The following is a 23,228-nucleotide window of genomic DNA, read 5'->3' as shown; positions in this document are numbered from 1 at the left end:
AAAAAGATCCCATCTTGTCCAGTGTATTCTTTGTCAACATTTGGAAAGTTGACCGTAAAATGTTGTTTCCATCAGGCTTGTCATGGTATGTTTTATCCGACATGTACTTTACTCGCGTAAAAAGGTTGGATGGAAACCTGGTGCGTCATAAGAGAAAAACAGCGGATGCACAACCAATTTTCGAAAATTCACCTGGTGTATTCTACAATTTTTACTGGATGAGACCCCAACCTAAGCGACCGTTTATGTCGCTTATAGCTGGAAAAGGCCCTGATTGCCAAAGTTCTGTGGATTGTCATGTTAACTGTGTTCAAATCTTTTTTATGAAATGGTGGGTTTATAAAAAAAAAACCTGAGATGGTGTTGACAAAGGCTCGCCCTACTGGTGAAAATAGTGAAGCACATTTTCAAGTTAACATTCGACTACTTGTGTGAAACATTGGCAAGTGGGTCTTCATGACCATAACAAAATATGTCTGTCCTGTGAAACTGTGAAAAATTATGATGCCCTTTTAGTGTTAACAGCTGTTTGAAAATAACCTGAAATTTCAGTCTATTTTGGTGGAATGGAGTTTTGGCCTGCTAATTACAGCTACCTTTCAGTTTTCCCCTCCTCACACAGACCTCTTCCCAGACAGCCCTAGTTAAATTCTTGATTGAGAAATTGCTCTTTGCCAATAAGCTATTTATGTATATTTTCTTAAAACAACCACAGTAAAGTACTTAATAGTTACCCAGAAATGATTTGATAGAGAAAAACAGCTGCATTGGACCTTTACAAAATAGAAATTCTGATGTTAAATTGATGGATGAGGTCAATAACTTTTCCATGATTGACCACAAACATACACACATAGCCAGACATGAAGCAGCTCATTTATTTCATTGCTCTCTAGTTATTTCGCAGCACATTTAACAAGTAAGGGACATGGCCGTTTTCACCTGATCTGCCAGACCCATACCGTACGCTACAAATTCACTGCTGATTGGACAACTCATCTCCAACTCTCAACCAATGAAGTCCCTGATACAATTACACTCAAAGACATATCCAGTCTACAAGCTTTGAGCTGTGACGACTAAGGATGCATTCTGATATTTTTCCCACTAATTGGTCTTTTAACCAATCAGATCTTTTCCAGCGCTGATCTGATTGGTCAAAATACCAATTAGTGGAAAAATATCAGAATTGGGCTGCACGTGTGATGCAGCCTAGACAGTCATAAAGGCAATGCACTATTACCTAGGCTTTCTCCAGAATGATCATAATATAATATTTATAAAACAAAAACAAAATGAGAAACAATGACAATACTTTTTAACTAAGAAGTAATTTGGAGGTCCCCAGTGGAGAAGGAGAAATTCATCATACCAGCTGGCTCCACGAGAGGGTGCTCTGCGCTGTACTACCCATAGCACCATGTCCATCTCACCAGAGAACAGGTGCTAACCTTACTGCTCCAGCTACTCTGGGCATCTATCTCATAGTAGTTCCCAAGCCACAAGATCTGCTTGAAATAACGGTCTTCTCACACTACAGTTTCCGATTGGATTATTTCTAAACAAAATATGAAATCTATAGAAAAATCTTCATTCAAGGTAAGAGATATCAAAAGTCGGGCTCCAGTCTGTCAGCCGGGAGGCTGTTACACCTGGTAGAAATTGCACTTAAGCAGATGGGCTGCGACCGTTTCCCCCTCAGCAGATGTCAAGGTTCATTTCTTGCGAGCGTGTTTGTATTTGTCCACGTAGGCCTTCACCAAGTTTGCCACTTTCCCAGAGTTCACCTCTCCACTCTTGCTGTGGCAGACCTGAAATGTAAAATGCCCTCAGCAAATCAAAAAATTCTAAACAGACTGTTTTGATTTGTTGGACACCCTATGATTTATCTTATCTTATTTGATCTTATTTTTAATACTCCTTAAAGCTAAGTATTTTTTATACTTCTAAAAGTGAAGTCTTTTTTATACTACTAAAATCTAAGTGTACTCCTAAAAGCTAAGTATTTTTAATACTCTTAAAAGCTAAGTATTGTAATACTCCTAAAAGCTACGTATTTATAATACTACTAAAAGCTAAGTAGTTTTTGTACTCCTGAAAACTAAGCAGTTTTAATACACCTAAAAGCTCAATTCAAAAACCAATGTCAAAATGTTACTGGATGTTTATAACCACTCACTTTTTCAACAGCTTTGCGTACAATCTCCTTGTACTCGTCCTTGGTGATGTCCTTGTTTTGGTAGTAGGGTTTCATGGCTGCTTTCACTTCATTGACAGCTCTCTCATGGATCTGTTGTTTCCAAAGCAGATATCAAGTTAAGAAATCTAGTTCTAATCTAATAAAAGGATCATTAATTATCTGGGTCAGAATGCAAACACAAATCATTCACTAGCAAAGTAGCTCCCCACAGTATATACAAAACAGAAAGTTTAGGAAGCCACTTGAGAATATTGAGAACATTGTCTGGTGCTGTGGTTGTTATTAGTGGCGGTGACATTACCTTTTCTTTCTTGGAGCTGTCTGGGGGGGCGGCCCTGCTGTGTTGGGTGGTAGAGGATGGCATGGCCATGCTGTGGGCCTGGGCTGTGGTGGCACCACCTACTTTGGTCATGGCGGGCATGAAGGGGGCTTTGCCATGGCCTGCCATGCTGCTCATCATCTGGGAAAAAGACATGGAGGTATTCAGGGGGACAATTCCCTCCAACCGGGACACACTACTATGCAAATACAACACACTTCTGAAAGTGCTATCCCGGAAATACACTATCTACAGTTGATTGAATTAAGTATGTGAGAAGTGAAAATACTCAAACATTGATTGGGTCCAGAAGATTATATTTTGACAAAGGATACAAAATTCTCCTGTCCTTACCTGTGTTGTGCGGCTATCTGCCTGTATGGCCATCATGCTGCCCTGCTGCATGGGAGGTGGTGGTGGAGGTGGTGGTGGGAGGCCCTGGGCAGCTGTCACAGGCACCTGCAGGAGAGGCACTGAGGAGTGGTGGTGCATGGGGACCTGAGGAGGCATCCCGAAGGGGGGTGGTTGCAGGCTGACAGGTGGGCCTCGCGGGCCCATTGGGTAATGCAGGACATTCAGTTGGGGAGGCATGACGTTCAGGGCGGGTGGAGCTTCTCCTTGGGCATTGGTCTCACTCTGAGCTGGATCTGAATAGATAAAAACAAATATCAAGAATAATATTAGATTACCTAATGTATGTCCGGCCTTTTATTACATTTTACATTGCTGGCAGAAGTCGGATCCACATCAACTGCGCAACAGGCATCAGCAATACCATTTCAATATGCACAGTGAAACTGGTAACAGTAATGAGTGCATACACGCCATGTTACACAATCTAAGGGTTCTGACCTGCTGTTGACGTCTCCTCCTGCCTGCTCCAGCTGCCAGAGCCTGCACCTCCCCCTCGATCTCTCCTGGAGTAATAGTTCTGCACATCTGCCGGGAGTGTCCTCCGCACAGCCCAGCTGGAAGCTGATGACCAGCCGGAGCGGTCCATCATCGATTCGCCCATCTCAGGCTCCTTCCTGCGGCCGCCACGGTTCTCGTTGAATCGGCTATATGCGTCGCTCCCTGAATTGTTTGAGGTCCCTGAGAATGTGTTTCTGGGCTGCCAGCGGTTTTCTGCCTGCTCCCCCTGTTGGTTGGAGGTTCCGTAGGCGCCCCGGCCTCGTCCTGTGCCTCGTCCACGATCTCCGCACCAGCTTTTATCTTCCCAGCGAGGGCCACTTGTCACCCTGGCCTCTGTGTCAGCACGCGCCTTCTCCATAACCCAGTCAGGATTTTCCCTGCTGGGGGAAACATCTGCAAAGCCACCGTTTTCAGAGCGGCCCGTGTCTCTGGCCGGCCTCTCTGGGAAATTCCTTCGAGAGGAGTCGCTACCCGGCCCAGCCCTCCATCCATCTCCAGTCCAGCGATTCCTCTTCCGTGGTGACTGGCCTCCTGAGTCCGGGCGCTCCGGGGACGCCCCTCTTCGGTAGGACCTGTTTCTGGACCTGGAACTAGATCTGGAACGACTCTTAGAGCGCTTCCTGTTTTTCCTCTCACGGCTATGGTCACGGCTACGGCCCATCCTGGGGGCGTCCCTCTCAGCGTCCCCTTCCCTGCTGCGGCTGGAGGGGGGGCTGCCCGAGGCCTGGCGCTCCTTGTTGCGCTCCCGAGATCTGGAACGCGACCTCCTCGACGAGTCCTGCTTCGACTCTCTCTTGGGAGACCAAGTGGTGGCAGCAGAGTGGAAGCGTGACTTGCGCTGCCTGCCATTCTTCCTTTCCTCTACCTTTTCCTCTCCGACCGAGCTCTCCCGCTCCTGCCTGCTACCATTCCTCTTGTCTTCCGGGGCCTGGGTTGTAGACTCGTGAGCTGCACTTTCAGTCTCTTTTGGTGGATCAGAGGCCAGGTTGGTGCTGCACTCACTGCTGGGTGAATCACAGTCTATCGGTATTGCTTCTGTGTCATCCTCAGACAGACCATCCTCTTTGCTGCCGGCTGCTGGTTTTTCATTTTTGACATCCTTTGGATCATGCCTGTCCTCCTCGGACACTTTTGCTTCTGAGGCACCTGAAACTTTCTGGGACGCATTCCCATCTGGAGAGTCACAACGAGTAGAGCCAGCGCAAGATTCAGGCTCTGCAGTAGGACAGGGAGAGGCCTCTGCTTTCTCCTCCTCCACTGAGACTTCATCATCTGATTTCACTTCTGTTGGATTGGCAGTGGCTTCCACAGCGTCAGCATCTTCCTCCCCAAGTTGTCCTGACTGCCCAGACTGGGGGCTCTCCAATGGTCTCTCTGGTGAGTTGGAAGAGGTGGGTGAGTTGCTTTTCTCTGGATCTTCTATTTGGTCCGGGTGTTTCTCCCCTGCACCGTGGTCCCTGTCGGGGGAGAGCCCAGGGGTATTCAGCTCTACATCTGACGACGGTGATTTCTGGTCCTCTTCCTCACCGTCCTCCTCTTCCTCCTTCCCACAATTCTCTTCCTCAGAAAGATCATCATCTTCGCATGGCTGGTCCTTCAGAGCATCACAAGCAGAAGGTTCGGGACGGCCTTCCTCCTCGGTAGGGCTGGAGGTGCGCTGCACAGCCTGTGGGCTCACTGCAGTGTCTGAGAGCTGCTCCCTTTCCTCTACCTCTTTCCTCTGCTGTTCTAATTCCTCCTCCTCCTCTTTTGCTTCCTCTTCTTCCTCACTTCCTGTTGGGCTACTGAGAACGACTTTGGAGGCCTTTTTTCTAGCTGGGGCTTTCCTCTTGGCGCTGGGCTTTCGCTGAGCTGCCCGTTTGCCTTTCCTCTTACCAGCGGCTGCGGTGCTTTTGCCCGCTTTTGTGGGTGGGTTTGTGGAAGTGTCGGAATCTGAAGAGTGGGACTCCGAAGATGCAGGGTCTTGTGTAGGAGCTTGTTCCTCAGCCCTGCTGTGGCGGCCAGAGCGCCTAGTCGTCAGGGCCTCTGTCTGTTTGGAGGGGCCTTTGGAGCCAGATCCACAGGTGCCCTTCTTCTCCTCGCCTTTGGGGCAGGTGACTGCGCAAACTCTTCCCTGAAAGACTATGATGAGACATAATCATGAATTTTAGAAGTATTGTGAGAAACTTAACAATGGTCTTATGTAGCATAAAATTAGGCATAACCTATGGATTAAAAGGTTTGGTTTTGGTACCTTCACAAAACTGAACTTCTGATGCCAGGGTACTGCACAACCCACACACATTATGGAAATTATGCAGAAAAAGTATCTTACTGCCACAATGTAGCTTAGTGTAGCAAAGCAACTTACAGTCCAGTCACCTTGCGTGATCTCATTCAAACTCTGTGATTCAAGCTAACATTTAGAGCAGGGTTTGGGAGGGGGGGGGCAAAATCCAAGAGGGTTCCTTTGAACAGACTCACTAAATGGTTGATAAGCATTTCAAAGCAGGACTCACCAAAATGCCCCGAGCCGAGAGGTGAAGCAGTAGTAGAGAACGGTGAGAGGGGTCTCAGAGGAAAGGGGCTGCTACTCCACTCAGAGGGATGGAACAACTGACTGGGAGGGAAATATCAGATCAGAGCTTCACTCCTCACAAAAACACACTTAAAATCACTGTTTCTATTGAAAAACGAATCACCTTGCACAGGGTATTTAACTCACCCTACAACCTATATAATACACTGCTCAAAAAAATAAAGGGAACACTTAAACAACACAATGTAACTCCAAGTCAATCACACTTCTGTGAAATCAAACTGTCCACTTAGGAAGCAACACTGATTGACAATACATTTTACATGCTGTTGTTCAAATGGAATAGACAGCAGGTAGAAATGATAGGCAATTAGCAAGACACCCCCAATAAAGGAGTGGTTCTGCAGGTGGTGACCACATACCACTTCTCAGTTCCTATGCTTCCTGGCTGATGTTTTGGTCACTTTTGAATGCTGGCGGTGCTTTCACTCTAGTTGTAGCATGAGACGGAGTCTACAACCCACACAAGTGGCTCAGGTAGTGCAGCTCATCCAGGACGGCACATGAATGCGAGCTGTGGCAAGAAGGTTTGCTGTGTCTGTCAGCGTAGTGTCCAGAGCATGGAGGCGCTACCAGGAGACATGCCAGTACATCAGGAGACGTGGAGGAGGCCGTAGGAGGGCAACAACCCAGCAGCAGGACCGCTACCTCCGCCTTTGTGCAAGGAGGAGTTGGAGGAGCACTGGCAGAGCCCTGCACAATGACCTCCAGCAGGCCACAAATGTGCATGTGTCTGCTCAAACGGTCAGAAACAGACTCCATGAGGGTGGTATGAGGGCCCGACGTCCACAGGTGGGGGTTGTGCTTTACAGCCCAACACCGTGCAGGACGTTTGGCATTTGCCAGAGAACACCAAGATTGGCAAATTCGCCACTGGCACCCTGTGCTCTTCACAGATGAAAGCAGGTTCACACTGAGCACATGTGACAGACGTGACAGAGTCTGGAGAAGCCGTGGAGAACGTTCTGCTGGCTGCAACATCCTCCAGCATGAATGGTTTGGCAGTGGCTCAGTCATGGTGTGGAGTGGCATTTCTTTGGGGGGCCGCACAGCCCTCCATGTGCTCGCCAGAGGTAGCCTGACTGCCATTAGGTTCCGAGATGAGATCCTCAGACTCCTTGTGAGACCATATGCTGGTGCGGTTGGCCCTGGGTTCCTCCTAATGCAAGACAATGCTAGACCTCATGTGGCTGGAGTGTGTCAGCAGTTCCTGCAAGAGGAAGGCATTGATGCTATGGACTGGCCCGCCCGTTCCCCAGACCTGAATCCAATTGAGCACATCTGGGACATCATGTCTCGCTCCATCCACCAACGCCACGTTGCACCACAGACTGTCCAGGAGTTGGCGGATGCTTTCGTCCAGGTCTGGGAGGAGATCCCTCAGGAGACCATCCGCCACCTCATCAGGAGCATGCCCAGGCATTGTAGGGAGGTCATACAGGCACGTGGAGGACACACACACACTACTGAGCCTCATTTTGACTTGTTTTAAGGACATTACATCAAAGTTGGATCAGCCTGTAGTGTGGTGTTCCACTTTAACTATGAGTGTGACTCCAAATCCAGACCTCCATGGGTTGCTAAATTTGATTTCATTGATCATTTTTGTGTGATTTGTTGTCAGCACATTCAACTATGTAAAGAAAAAAGTATTTAACAAGAATATTTCATTCATTCAGATCTAGGATGTGTTATTTTAGTGTTCCCTTTATTTTTTTGAGCAGTGTATATACACACACTCCATCTACATACATTCATTGTGTGTGGACCAACTCACCTCGAGTTGACACTGGCAGGAACGGGTACAGCAACAGGCAGAAATTGGCAGTCCTGTGTTTTGCGGCTACACTGTTTACAGTCATCCTCAGGCTCCTCCTCGGGCACCCAAAGGGGTTCTGCACTGCAGAGTAGACAAAGGACACAATATACACACAGAAAAAGGACATCTTTCACTGGTTGTCTTTTTTTAAGTCAAAAACATTAACTTGAGATAGATCCACTCTTTCTATTTCAACTTTGTTAGGACAATGATGATTAGAACAGGGTTTCCAACAAATTGTGAAGTACCATAAGAAGTAGTTACTGTGTCTCTGCTCGGTGAGCTGCAAATCAAAACGTTAACAAAGTGGCCTACTCACATGCACTGTGTCATAGTCGCCATTGCTGTGCCTGTCTGGGCCGCAGACCAAGAGCACAGAGGTCCTCTCACCTGGAAAAGAGAGAAAACCGTTCGGAAGGAGGCTTGGATGTTGCAAATACCAGACAAGCACCCAGTGGGAACAAATGGGCCTACGAGGACAGGGGGCCACGTTGATACTACTTATTCTATGTCAGAGTATTATCAAACTCTTGGCTGAGCAAATACGAACATGGGAAATCTAAAATCAAATGTGCCGGATACAACTGGTTTAGATTTTACAGTGAAATGCTTGTTTACTAGGCCTTCCCTAACAATGCAGAGTTTAAACAACTCAACTTTTACCACATTTTGTTACGTTACAGCCTTATTCTAAAATTGATTCGTTTTTTTCCCCCCTCAATCCACACACACACACACACACACACACACACACACACACACACACACACACACACACACACACACACACACACACACACACACACACACACACACACACACACACACAATGACGAAGCAAAAACAGGCTTAGACATTACGGCAAATGAAATATATTTCCATTAGTATTCAGACCCTTTACTCAAGACTTTGTTGAAGCACCTTTGGCAGCGATTACAGCCTTGAGTCTTATTGGGTATTACGCTACAAGCTTGGCACACCTGTATTTGGGAAGTTTCTCCCATTCTGGTCTGCAGAATCTCTCAAGCTCTGTCAGGTTGGATGGAGAGCTTCACTGCACAACTATTTTCAGGTCTCTCCAGAGATGTTGGATCGGGTTCAAGTCCGGGCTCTGGCTGGGCCACTCAAGGAAATGTTTTTATTTTTACTTTACCTTTATTTTACTAGTCAAGTCAGTTAAGAACTAATTCTTATTTTCAATGACGGCCTAGGAACAGTGGGTTAACTGCCTGTTCAGGGGCAGAACGACAGATTTGTACCTTGTCAGCTCGGGGATTTGAACTTGCAACCTTTCGGTTACTAGTCCAACGCTCTAAACACTAGGCTACCCTGCCACCCCATCGAGACCTGTCCCGAATGCACTCCTACGTTGTCTTGGCTGTATGCTTAGGGTTGTTGTCCTGTTCGAAGCTGAACCTTTGCCACATTCTGAGGGTCTGAGCAGGTTTTCATCAAGGATCTCTCTGTACTTTGTTCTGTTCACCTTTCCCTCCATCCTGACTAGTCTCCCAGTCCTTGCCGCTGAAAAACATCCCCACAGCATGATGCTGCCACCACCATGCTTCACGGTAGGGATGGTGGCAGGTTTCCTGCTTGGCATTCTGGGCGAAGTGTTCAATCTTGATCAGACCAGATGATCTTGTTTCTCATAGGCTGAGTCTTTTTGCAAACTCCAAGCAGGCTGTCATGTGCCTTTTTACTGAGGAGTGGCTTCTGTTTGGCCACTCTACCATAAAGGCCTGATTGGTGGAGTGCTACAGAGATGGTTGTCCTTCTGGAAGGTTCTCCCATCTCCACAGAGGAACTCTAGAGCTCTATTAGAGTGACCATTGGGTTCTTGGTCACCTCCCTAGGAAGAGTATATGTGGTTCCAAACTTTTTCCATTTAAGAATGGAGGCCACTGTGTTCTTGGGAACCTTCAATGCTGCAGAAATGTTAAGGTACCCTTCCCCAGATCTGTGCCTCGACACAATCCTGTCTCGGAGCTCTACGGACAATTCCTTCGACCTCATGGCTTGCTTTTTGCTCTGACATGCACTGTCAACTGTATGACCAGGTTTGTGCCTTTCCAAATCATGTCCCATCAATTGAATCTACCACAGGTGGATTCCAATTAAGTTGTAGAAACAAGATGCACCGGAGCTCAATTTCGAGTCTCATAGCAAAGTGTCTTAATACTTATGTAAATAAGGTATGTTCATACACACACACACTTGCAAAATTGTCTAAACCTGTTCACGCTTTGTCATTATGGGGTATTGGATGTAGATTGAGGAAAACAATTTATTTAATCCATTTTAGAATAAGGCTGGAATGTAACAAAATGTGGAAAAAGACAAGGGGTCTGAATACTTAACGAATGCACTGTATGTGTGTTTGTGTTGGTATGCGTTTGTGCGTATGTAGTGTGAAACTTTTGTTTCTTAGTTGCATCGCATGCATTACATATCTGGACAGTTGGACTCTAAACCCATAAAATCTTGCAAGAACCATACATATTTATTATGAAATAGATGCCCCTACAAGGGGTCTGAAATTACTAACCTTCTTCTTGCTCAACACAGAGGGGTCATCATCGCTGCCTGGGGAAAACAATTTATCTTGTTACACCTCATGAATAAAATGCCAACAAATGAGGGAAAGAGGATTTATGCGAGGAGACACATACATTTCCGAATAAGGCCTTTGACTTTGGCTTCTGATGTCCTATCAGTCTTCGTTCTCCTCCATCTTCCTCCTTGTTTCCTTAACAACAACAAAAACATTTGTCATAAAAGGAGACTAGATTCAGCCACAGGACAATTTTTTTTCTTGACCGGATGGTCAGGGGGCCAGAACAGGGGCCGGAACTTGTAGACTGCAAATTAACTGCAAGAATCCCTAACAGATATTTGACTAAACATAATCATTTCAAACCTTGTTTACATTTTTGTGCTAAGAGAGCTGTGTGTGTGTGGGGGGGGGACCGCCAGTTGGGGAACCCTGGTGTCTATGGTTTACAAAGGATGGTGCGACAAACAAAAAACATCCAGTCAAGGGAGAATGGCAAGAATCGTGCAGGCTAACATGCAGGCCACAAACAGGCAAATAACAGCGCAGTACAACAGTGGTGTGAAGAATGGCATCTCGGAATACACAACTCCTGGGGACTATTTTCCTGGCACACATAAAGTCTCTTGATAGAAATTGAGCAACGTTTCCATGCCACGAAGATTTCCAGCTGAACTGGAGGCAAAGGGGGGTCCGACCCAGTACTAGATGGGTGTACGTAATAAACTGGCCATGGAGTATATTTAAAAAATAATTGTTAACATATAACACCATATTAAGGTGGAGAACAACTAACAGGTGGCCATGGCACTGAGGCTAGAAAACACTGTCAACACTGATAAATCTACGAAATTCGATAATTTCAATAAGCATTTTTCTACAGCTGGCCATGCTTTCCACCTGGCTACCCCTACCCCAGCCAACAGCTCAGCAACCTCTGCAGCAACTTGCCCAAGCCTCCCCTGCTTCTCCTTCACCCAAATCCGGATAGCTGATGTTCTGAAAGAGTTGCAAAATCTGGATCACTACAAATTAGCTGGACTAGACAATCTGGACCCTCTTTCTAAAATTATCCGCCGAAATTCATGCAAACCCTATTACTAGCCTAGCCTGTTCAACCTCTCTTTCGTATCGTCTGAGATCCCCAAAGATTGGAAAGCTGCCGCGGTCACCCCCCTTTCCAAAGGGGGAGACACTCTAGACCCAAACTGTTATTGACCTATTTCCATCCTGCCCTGCCTTTCTAAAATCTTTGAAAGTCAAGTTAACAAACAGATCACCGACCATTTCGATTACCACCGTACCTTCTCCACTATGCAATCTGGTTTCTGAGCTGGTCATGGGTGCACCTCAGCCACGCTCAAGGTCCTAAACGATATCATAACCGCCATGCAGCAGTCTTCATCGACCTGGCCAAGGCTTTCGACTCTGTCAATCACCTCATTCTTATCGGCAGACTCAATAGCCTTGGCTTCTCAAATGACTGCCTCGCCTGGTTCACCAACTACTTCTCAGATAGAGTTCAGTGTGTCAAATCGGAAGGCCTGAGGTCCGGATCTCTGGCAGTCTCTATGGGGGTGCCACAGGGTTAAATTCTCGGGCAGACTCTTTTCTCTGTATATATCAATGATGTCGCTCTTGCGGCTGGTGATTCTCTGATCAGCATCTACGTAGACAACATCATTCTGTATACATCTGGCCCTTCTTTGGACACTGTGCTAACAAACCTCAAAAGAGATTCAATGCCATACAACACTCCTTCCGTGGCCTCCAACTGCTCTTAAATGCTAGTAAAACTAAATGCATGCTCTTCAACCGATTGCTGCCCGCACACGCCCGACTAGCATCACTACACGGGAAGGTTCTGACTTAGAATATGTGGACAACTACAAATATCTAGGTGTCTGATTAGACTGTAAAATCTCATTCCAGACTCACATTAAGCATCTTCAATCCAAAATTGATCTAGAATTGGCCTCCTATTTTGCATCAAAGCCTCCTTCACTCATGCGCCAAACATACCCTCGTAAAACTGACTATCCTACATATCCTTGACTTCAGCAGTCATTTACAAAATAGTCTCCAACACTCTACTCAGCAAACTGGATGTAGTCTATCACAGTATCATCCGTTTTGTCACCAAAGCCCCATTTACTATCCACCACTGCGACCTGTATGCTCTCGTTGGCTGGCCCTCACTACATATTAGTCGCCAAACCCACTGGCTCCAGGTCATCAATAAGTCTTTGCTAGGTTAAGCCCGCCTTATGTCAGCTCACTGGTCACCATAGCAACACCCACCTGTAGCATGCGCTCCAGCAGGTATATTTCACTGGTCATCCCCAAAGCCAACTCCTCTTTTTGCCACCTTTCCTTCCAGTTCTCTGCTGCCAATGACTGGAACGAATTGCAAAAATCAATGAAGCTGGAGACTTATGTCTCCCTCTCTAACTTTAAGCATCAGCTGCCAGAGCAGCTTACCGATCACTGTACTTGTACACAGCCAATCTGTAAATAGCACACCCAACTACCTCATCCCCATATTGTTATTTTTACTCTTTTGCACCCCAGTATCTCTACTTGCACATCATCATCTGCACATCTATCCTTCCAGTGTTAATGCTAAATTGTAATTATTTCACCTCTATGGCCTATTTATTGCCTTACGTCCCTACTCTTCTACATTTGCACTCACTGTACATAGACTTTTTCTACTGTGTTATTGACTACATTTGTTTATCCCATGTGTAACTCTTTGTTGTTGTTTTTGTCGCACTGCTTTGCTTTATCTTGGCCAGGATGCCAAGTGCTAAGTGCTCTCAAGTGGCCTTAAATCAAGGTGAAATAAAAAAATATAAAATAAAAGGTGGGAGCAGAAAGACACCCGACAACAGAAAGAGTTGGCTGCTACTATGCAAGATATTGTTTGTGCTGAAATTACCTCTGCCCTCGACTTGCAATTAAAACTGCTAAATTAATCTCTTGCACTGCTCACTTAATCAAATGTTCCAGCTGTCTTGATATCCTAGCAAGAAACCATATTGATATAGCAACGCTCCAAGAAATACACCTACTCCAAAGGCATGCAGATAGAATACAGAACCATTTGTAGAAACTGTCTGCTTTTCCATCAGCCCTAAAGGTGTAATCATATTAATACAAACTCAAAATCACCATCTTGGTTAAAGCGAAGACCAAGACGGCAGAATCCCTTTCCTTAAATGTATCCATAATGTAAATAAAATAGCCTTTATTTATATGTATGCTCCACCTTTGTTTGATCCCAAGTTTTTTGATTCTCTGAACAGCCTATTGTTAGAATTAACTGAAATCCAACTAGTTTTTGGGACAGATCTAATAAAGACCAACTACAATCCACACACAACCAAGGCTCTCCAACATATACTCTCTGATTACAACCTCATTGATGCCGGGTGAGCACATACTCCTAAAGCAAGAGTGCACTTTCTACTCAGAGTACTCGATTTCTCTCTTATCTACACCTTTATTTTCTAAAATTAAGAAAATAGAAATTTGACGTAGTGCCTTCAGAAAATATTCAGACCCCTTGACTTTTTACACATTTTGTTACGTTATTCTCCTAAAATTGACTAAATTATCCCCCCCCCATATCAATCTACACACAATACCTGTAATGACAAAGCGAAAACAGGATTTTAGAAGTTTTTATTCAGACCATTTGCTATATGACTCTAAATTGAGCTCAGGCGCATCATGTTTCCATTGATTATCCTTGATGTTTCATCAAATTGATTGGAGTCCACCCGTGGTAAATTCAATTGACTGAACATGATTTGGAAAGACACACACCTGTCTATATAAGGTCCCACAATTGACAGTCCATGTCAGAGCAAAAACCAAGCCATGAGTTCGAAGGAATTGTCCGTAGAGCAACAAGACAGGATTGTGTCGAGGCACAGATCTGAGGAAGGATACCAAAAAATTTCTGCAGCATTGAAAGTCCCCCCCAAAAAAGTTGGCTGCATCATTCTTTAATGGAAGAAGCTTGGAGCCACCAAGACTCTTCCTAGAGCTGTCTGCCCGACCAAACTGAGTAATTAGGAGAGAAGGACCTTGGTCAGGGAGATGACCAAGAACCCAATGGTCACTCTGACAGAGTTCTATAGTTCCTCTGTGGAGATGGGAGAACCTTCCAGAAGGACAACCATCTCTGCAACACTCCACCAATCAGGCCTTTATGGTAGTGGTCAAACGGAAGCCCCTCAGGAAAAATAGGCAAATGACAGCCTGCTTGGAGCTTGACCAAAGGCTTCTAAAGCCTCTCAGACCATGAGAAACAAGATTCTCTGGTCTGATGAAACCAAGATTAAACTATTTGGCCTGAATGGCAAGCGTCACGTCTGTTGGCAGCATCATGCTGTGGGGATGTTTTTCAGTGGCAAGGACTGGAAGACTAGTAAGGATCGAGGCAAAGATGAATAGAGCAAAGTACAGAGATCCTTGATATAAACCTGCTCCAGAGCACTCAGAACCTCAGACTGGGGCGAAGGTTCACCTTCCAACAGGACAATGACCCTAAGAACACAGCCAAAACAACGCAGAAGTGGCTTCAGGACAAGTTTCTGAATGTCCTTAAGTGGCCCAGCCAGAGCCTGGACTTGAACCCGATCCAACATCTCTGGAGAGACCTGAAAATAGATGTGTAGCAATGCTCTCCCATCCAACCCAACAGAGCTCGAGAGGATCTGCAGAGAAGAATGGGAGAAACTCCCCCAAATACAGGTGTGCCAAGCTTTTATCATCATACCCAATAAGACTCGATGCTGTAATTGCTGCCAAAAGTGCTTAAACAAAGGATCTGCAGAGAAGAATGGGAGAAACTCCCCCAAATACAGGTGTGCCAAGCTTTTATCATCATACCCAATAAGACTCGATGCTGTAATTGCTGCCAAAAGTGCTTAAACAAAGTAAAAGGTCTGAATAATTATGCAAATGTGATATCAGTTTGTTATTTTTAGTGAAAATGTCTAAACCCATTTTTGCTTTGTCATTATGGGGTATTGTGTGAAGATTAATGAGGAAAAAAGTTAATACATTTTAGAATAAGGCTTTAAAGTAACAATGTGGAGAAGGTCAAGGGGTCTGAATACTTTCCGAAGATTGGCACTGTATTTATTTATTTATTTTACCTTTATTTAACTAGGCAAGTCAGTTAAGAACAAATTCTTATTTTCAATGACGGCCTAGGAACAGTGGGTTAACTGCCTGTTCAGGGGCAGAACGACAGATTTGTACCATGACAGCTCGGGGGTTTGAACTTGCAACCTTCCGGTTACTAGTCCAACACTCTAACCACTAGCTGCCCCATGAGCTTGTCTGATCATCACGCTTACTACTGCCAACTACAAATGCCAGAATTCTATGGAATGCAATTAAAGTTTTTATTTAAAAAATAATGCAACTGCATTTGCATCTCGGTTGAATAAATCACAAAAATCATCATGGGAAATGTTAACTGCATTTTCAAACGAACTGCATTTTCAAAACAACCCTTTTTTTCAGACCAGGTACCTATTACTATTTCCAAAGTCAAGACAGAACTTAATTTATTGACAAGATTAAGCAGAATTTCTTTACATACCAATTGTATCACTACAAAATCCTGTGTGATCAATATAGTAATTTCTCTGTATGTATTTCTTAGTGTTATTATCCTTTAGAGTACAGGTACATGTGGTATAAACTAAGTGTGTAAATTAACATGTATATTGTACCTGTAACTCCCACCAACAGAAAAATGACAAAACAAATAAAAACATGGTAAAAAAAATGAATATAATAATGCACCGCAAAGTGACTGCCATTAAGCTGCACACTGTTTGAATGCTCCCCAAGTTTAAAGACAACGTTTTGACCACAAAGGGTCTTTGTCAGGTTAACTCTGCAGCAGGGTAACCTTTTCACTAACGCAAGACCTCTACTCACTTTAACAAACAGCCACTGGCTTCTGGGTCTGTGCAGCCACACTTCTCTGGCTCTGATTGGCTGACTCTCTTCTTCACAGGAACCTGAGATTCACATCACAACTGAAGTCACAGCACATAAATTCTCCCTGCATAGTGACTAAAGTTATAATATAGCTTGTGAATGCCATTTATAAATCGTGAAACATAGAAGGTAGAGCCAGCGGAGAAACCCTGCTTACCGTCACACATCCAAGCACAGCGTCACGTTTGTAGACAACATTGAAAGGCTGCCTGTCCACTGGGCAGGATGGAACTGCCTGCAACTTAAAAACAGACAACAAAAAAAAAACCATCAGTCCACACACATTTTAGCCATGTATCGTCTCCTGAGCCTCACCGGGAGTAAGACCATGGCTTATCACAATAGACAACTACCTGTTGCCAATGAGAGTGATGTGTCTAGGGGGTAGGACAGTACATGGTGCTTACCTCTGCCCATCTGAGGAGGCAGCTGAGGCAGAATACATGGCAGCAGCTGTCGGGCATGGCCAGGACACAGCGGCCCAGGGCACCCAGGCAGATAGGACACCGCTCCGCCTCTTCCGGCTCCGGGTCTCCCTCTGGAGTCTGTCCGTCTGACAACCAGAGAGAGGTGGCACAACAGCTTGTCATTCAAGAACAAACTTGAGGGTAGAGACGTTTAAATTAAACCATGGTGCCAAAGCCCACTGAAAGATCTTTTTCATGATGACTGGCTGGCAGTTATTTACCATTTCCCGATTCACCCGTCATCTTTGGCACTGTTCCTTTGTCCCTAATGACCAGATGACCCCTGGAAATAAACATGTATGAGAGATTCTTGTTAACAACTCAGTCACAGTGCCATCATTTAATTACATTGAACTTGAGATGTGTGTGTAACCAAAGTGTCAAGCAAGTTTTCCATAGACTTTAATGCATTATTTACACAAAGGACATCTTAAACCTTAAGAGTCTATTGACACACCTGTCCGTTTAAACTAGAGATATCAGTATTTTTGCATGGCCTGCGTCGCAATCCACCGCATCCGACTATGTCGGTCTTCCGCATCTGCGGTGGAAGGTGGCCGGAGCTATAGCTGTGTTTGTCAGACCATGAGACATCCCAAAAATCTGTCTTCTCACGAAAACCTCTGTAGCGTCCGAACGGCTGACAAACTATCGACGAACCCAGCGATGTTCTGTTTTTTTTTTAGGTCTCACTGCTTTAGTAAGAACTTCTCACTTGTAAGTAATTGTAAAATAGATTTCTGGGGGGTTGTATTTTTTTAAATATAGGTACTGAAATGTATCTTTCCCATTGTCTGTGAACATCTAATGATACCCGGTCAGCCCATAATTTAAATGCATCATCAATCATATTTGGCTTAAAGTCACCGTCCATTACAATTTCTCGCAGGTAGATCAGGTCTGTTTAGATGCCTTTTATTTTGGTGATCTTTTTCCAGATCTTTATAGTGTTATTTATACAGGTATTTTCTATCTTCCGAGTGTGTGCATTGATTGTCCTCATAAATATAGTTGCACTTATAGTTTTTCTATTTGGTGGATTCCATTTAGCTGTTGATGCCGGGTTTATCCAAACAAAAAAATATTTGAGTTGGTCAGCTATATAATAATTAATTAGGTTTGGTAATGCTAGTCCTCCTGCTTATTTACATTGTTTGAAGTTGGACACAGACTGTTAATCCTCTCCATATGGATTTACTCAGGAGTTTATCCCACTGTTTAAAAGTGTTTGGAGTAATAGTTTTTGATAGATTCTGGAACAGGAACAACAAATATTGGGAGGACATTAATTGTAAAAGTTTAAATTCTTCCTGTTATTGTTAAAAGGCACCAATGTACATATTTGTAGGTAGGTCCTGTTTAACTGGTTTCCCAGAATTGCAAAGTCAAGTCTTGGGGGATAGTAATCAATAAGTATTTCAGTTTATTTGGATCCCATTTAAGTTTAAACTTAGTTTTGATGTCTTGGGATATTGGTTGACCTGGTTGATAGTAATTTGTTCTGATTTCCCAGTATTTAGTTTGTATCCAGATACAACACTATTGTTTTATTTCATCCATAGCGGCGGGAACTCTAGAGAATAATGTACCATTTAACCGTATTCTGACATTTGGTGTTTTGTACATCATTTGCAGCAAGTTCAGGAAAGTTTCACTAAAGCATTATTTGTTTCTGCATCTAGAGTTAGCATAAGCAATTAGTTTTTTCTTGAGCGTGTGCCATTCCATTATTTATTTCTATGAATTTAACTAGGCAAGTCAGTTAAGAGCAAATTCTTATTTACAAATGACGGCCTACCCCGGACAATGCTGGGCCAAATGAGCGCCTCCGTATGGGACTCCCAAACACGGATGTGATACAGCCTGGATTCAAACCAGGGACTGCAGTGACGCCTCTTGCACGGAGATACAGTGCCTTAGACCGCTGCACCAATCACATTAAACGTTTGCCTAACATTATCGCTCAAAAGCCTGCTGGACACAAAACCCATTTGCTCAGAGTTGATGATATCTGGGATTATATTACTTAATCTATTTGCAAAAATTGATGTAAGCAATTTTTGGTCGCCGTTCAGCAACAATATTGGTCGATAAGATGCATATTCTGCTGGATCTTTACCTTCTTTATGAAGAACAGTAATAATAGCGGAGTTCCAGGTTGGTATGTACTAGAGGTCGACCGATTAGGATTTTTCAACGCCACCAGTGATTATTGGAGGACCAAAAAAAGCCGATACCGATTAATCAGCAGTTTTATATATATATATATTTGTAATAATAACAATTACAACAATACTGAATGAACACTTATTTTAACTTAATATAACACACCAATAAAAATCAATTTAGCCTCAAATAAATAATGAAACATGTTCAATTTGGTTTAAATAATGCAAAAACAAAGTGTTGGAGAAGAAAGTAATATGTGCCATGTAAAAATGTGTGCCATGTAAAAAAGCTAATGTTTAAGTTCCTTGCTCAGAACATGAGAACATATGAAAGTTGGTGGTTCCTTTTAACATGAGACTTCAATATTCCAAGGTAAGAGGTTTTAGGTTGTAGTTAATATAGTATTTATAGGACTATTTCTCTCTATACCATTTGTATTTCATATACCTTTGACTATTGGATGTTCTTATAGGCACTATAGTACTGCCAGTGTAACAGTATAGCTTCCGTCCCCCTCCTCGCCCCTACCTGGGCTCGAACCAGGAACACATCGACAACAGCCACACTCGAAGCATCGTTACCCATCGCTCCCCAAAAGCCACGGCCCTTGCAGCGCAATGGGAATAACTACTCCAAATCTAAAAGCGAGTGACGTTTGAAATAGTATTAGCGCACACCCAGCTAACTAACTAGCCATTTCACATTGGTTACACCAGCCATTAGGCTGATAGGCTTGAAGTCATAAACAGCGCTGTGCTTACGAAGAGCTGCTGGCAAAACACACGAAAGTGCTGTTTGAATGAATGATTTACGGGCCTGCTGCTGCTCAGTCAGACTGCTCTATCAAATCAGACTTAATTATAACATAATAACACATAGAAATACGAGCCTTTGGTCATTAATATGATCGAATCCGGAAACTATCATTTCGAAAACACAGCATTTATTATTTCAGTGAAATACAGAACCGTTCGGTATTTTATCTAACGGGTGGCATCCATCAGTCTAAATATTCTTGTTACATTGCACAAACTTCAATGAATGTCATAATTACGTAAAATTCTGGCAAATTAGTTTGCAATGAGCCAGGCAGCCCAAACTGTTGCATATACGCAAGAGAAATTACAATTTCACCTGGTTAATATTGCCTGCTAAACTGGATTAGTAGTTATAACTAGTGATTATGATTGATTGTTTTTTATAAGATAAGTTTAATGCTAGCTAGCAATTTACCTTGGCTCCTACTGCATTCAAGTAACAGGCAGGCTACTCATGGAGTGCAATGGTTAGAGCGTTGGACTAGTTAACTGTGCGGTTGCAAGATTGGAACCCCTCAGCTGACAAGGTGAAAATCTGTCATTCTGCCCCTGAACAAGGCAGTTAACCCAAAGTTCCTAGGCAGTCATTGAAAATAAGAATGTGTTCCAAACTGACTTGCCTAGTTAAATAAAAAGGTATAAAAAAACATGTCTTTTCTCTGTATTCATCAATGATGTCACTCTTACGGCTGGTGATTCTCTGATCCACCTCTACACAGATGACACCATTCTGTACACATCTGGCCCTTCTTTGGACACTGGGTGAACAAACCTCCAGACGAGCTTCAATGCCATTACAACACTCCTTCTGTGGCCTCCACCTGCTCTTAAATGCTAGTAAAACTAAATGCATGCTCTTCAACCGATTGCTGCCCGCACCCGCACGCCCGACTAGCATCACTACTCGGGACGGTTCTGACTTAGAATATGTGGACAACTACAAATATCTAGGTGTCTCCTTCCAGACTCACATTAAGCATCTCCAATCCAAAATTAAATCTAGAATCGGCTTCCTATTTGGCAACAAAGCCTCCTTCACTCATGCTGCCAAACATACCCTTGTGAAACTGACTATCCTACATATCCATGACTTCAGCAGTCATTTCCAAAATAGTCTCCAACACTCTACTCAGCAAACTGGATGTAGTCTATCACAGTGCCATCCGTTTTGTCACCAAAGCCCCATATACTACCCACCACTGCAACCTGTATGCTCTCGTTGGCTGACCCTCGCTTCATATTCGGCTCCAGGTCTTCCATAAGTCTTTGCTAGGTATAGACCCGCCTTATCTCAGCTCACTGGTCACCATAGCAGCACCCACCTGTAGCACGCGCTCCAGCAGGTATATTTCACTGCTCATCCCCAAATCCAACTCGTTTTGGCCACCTTTCCTTCCAGTTCTCTGCTGCCAATGACTGGAACGAATTGCAAAAATCACTGAAGCTGAAGACTTTTGTCTCCCTCACTAACTTTAAGCATCAGCTGTCAGAGCAGCTTACTGATCACTGCACCTGTACACTGCCCAACTGTAAATAGCCCACCCATCTACCCCATCATCATATTGTTATTTATTTTTGCTCTTTTGCACACCAGTATCTCTACTTGCACATCATCATCTGCACATCTATCACTCCAGTGCTAATGCTAAATTGTAATTATTTCACTACTATGGCCTATTTATTGCCTTACCTCCCTAACCTTACTACACTTGCACAAACTGTATGTATATTTTTCTATTGTGTTATTGACTGTACGTTTGTTTATCCCATGTGTAACTGTGTTGTTTTTGTCGCACTGCTTTGCTTTATATTGGCCAGGTCGCAGTTGTAAATGAGAACTTGTTCTCAACTGGCCTACCTGCTTAAATAAAGGTTAAATTAAATTAACTTAAAAAACACAAAAATATACACTGTCACAAAGTGTACATAGCCAGTTGATAAGTCAACGTCTGCTTGGTGAGTGGAGCAACGGGAAAGTTTGTACAGCTGAATGCATTCAACTTAAATGTGTCTTCCGCGTTTAACCTCTGAATCAGGAAGCAAAACAACACCGTCCAGTGAAAGCCAGAGCAAACGGGTTTACCACAGTGGCAAGGGTACCACAAAAGGCCTTGCTTAGCCAGTCTGTCAGCTCTGACTAAAATACAGGCAGGCCTGGACAGAGGCAAAAATATTCAAATTAAATGGGTTACACTGGTCACTGAAGCCAACACTCTCTACCATGTCAAAATAACTAAACGTTAACTAGCCATGTTCTATCGTCCAATGCCATCTTGGATTCTTTACATTTACCAGCTAGTTAGCTAGCTTCCTACCATTTAGTAAATTTGGCGAGTTGTGGTCTTGTATTTGATTTTCTGTCCAGCTAGCTAACCAAATACCTCGCAGCTAGCTATCACGCAAGTTACCATTTAACTTAGTAAACATTATGAAATGCCCTGCGGTCGCTGACGTTAAACTTTGATGTGGCCCATGTGTGATGTAACACGACTCTTCAACTTATATATTAGAAGTGTGTACTAGTCCCCCTCAAAAGTACACTTACTTGTTTCGCTCGTTAACTAGCTACTTGTTCTCTTTACTAGTTTGATAACTAAGTTAACTAGCTAGCATTAGCTGGCTAGTTTGCAATTCAGATAACGGTAACAAGACGGTCATGATCAGGCGCTAGTCAGCTAATTTACCTCACTACTTTTGGTTGATATAGGCTAGTCAGCTGTTGGCTAACGTTAGCTGGCTAGTAACGTATTTGTATTTATTGCATTTAGGTCAGTAACAAGAAACGTGTTCATAGCTAGTTAGTTAATTATTCAACTTGATTGGCTAACGAGACTGGTCTGGCCTACAGTACAGACGCTATATTTGCCACGATAACACCTACCTAGCTAGCAGCTAACGATATATATTTTTTTGCTAACGATACTTTTGCTTGCTAAATTGGTTAGCTAGCTACGTGTTTGTTGACTTACCCGAAGCTAAATCAATAGCTAAAAAATTGGCCTGGTTGTTTATTTTTTGTTGTCCCACTTATTTCCGTGTATTGGTTAGTCTCCAAAGCTAGACGAGAACATGGACATAGCCGGATAGATTGCACTGCTAACTCGTTATACATTTAAGAACGTCTCGGCCACATGTCTCGATGTCTGAAACCTGTGAAGTTTAAAAGGCACCGCACAGTGTCGCTGCAATACATTTTACACTAGGGAAGAAATCCTTCAACTGTTTCCGGTCCCAGATATAACCGGTATCTGTTTTGTAGCCAATTAAATTAAAATATTTTCAAGAAAGCATTGATATTTTTATTGCTTTTCCATTGAACTGAATTTATATGCAGTAAAATTACAATAAACATAATTATATCGGTA

The 23,228-nt window shown here is 43.7% G+C and overlaps 1 protein-coding gene across 1 annotated transcript; it reads right to left on the bottom strand.

Annotated features, from left to right (window-relative positions):
• Nucleotides 1-864: 864 nt before the first annotated feature.
• On the bottom strand, nt 865-23,072 carry LOC118366398 (protein SCAF11-like). Its single transcript, XM_052492467.1, has 15 exons — nt 22,833-23,072; nt 17,098-17,159; nt 16,817-16,962; nt 16,567-16,650; nt 16,347-16,429; nt 10,498-10,574; nt 10,374-10,411; nt 8,148-8,218; nt 7,787-7,909; nt 5,930-6,030; nt 3,372-5,552; nt 2,874-3,166; nt 2,502-2,660; nt 2,180-2,290; nt 865-1,811 (listed from the first exon to the last, which is right to left on the bottom strand). Exons 2-15 carry the CDS (start codon nt 17,117-17,119, stop codon nt 1,716-1,718), a joined length of 3,585 nt encoding a protein of 1,194 aa, XP_052348427.1. The 5' UTR covers nt 17,120-17,159; nt 22,833-23,072; the 3' UTR covers nt 865-1,715.
• Between the last annotated feature and the right edge of the window lie 156 nt (nt 23,073-23,228).

The sequence above is a fragment of the Oncorhynchus keta genome, chromosome 33, assembly GCF_023373465.1.
Source record: "Oncorhynchus keta strain PuntledgeMale-10-30-2019 chromosome 33, Oket_V2, whole genome shotgun sequence".
Classification (NCBI taxonomy): domain Eukaryota; kingdom Metazoa; phylum Chordata; class Actinopteri; order Salmoniformes; family Salmonidae; genus Oncorhynchus; species Oncorhynchus keta.
Note: the sequence above shows the minus strand (reverse complement) of the source record. Positions and strands in the feature narration are given on the sequence as shown.

Bases quoted from the DNA above. Each gene is read 5' to 3' on its own strand.
- LOC118366398 (XM_052492467.1), bottom strand. From the start codon at position 17,119: ATGACGGGTGAATCGGGAAATG. The intron at 5,553-5,929 runs GTGAGTCCTGCT...GTCTCATCATAG, and splicing joins TCTCGGCTCGGGGCATTTTG to TCTTTCAGGGAAGAGTTTGC. The intron at 3,167-3,371 runs GTCAGAACCCTT...TTATCTATTCAG, and splicing joins GGAGGAGACGTCAACAGCAG to ATCCAGCTCAGAGTGAGACC.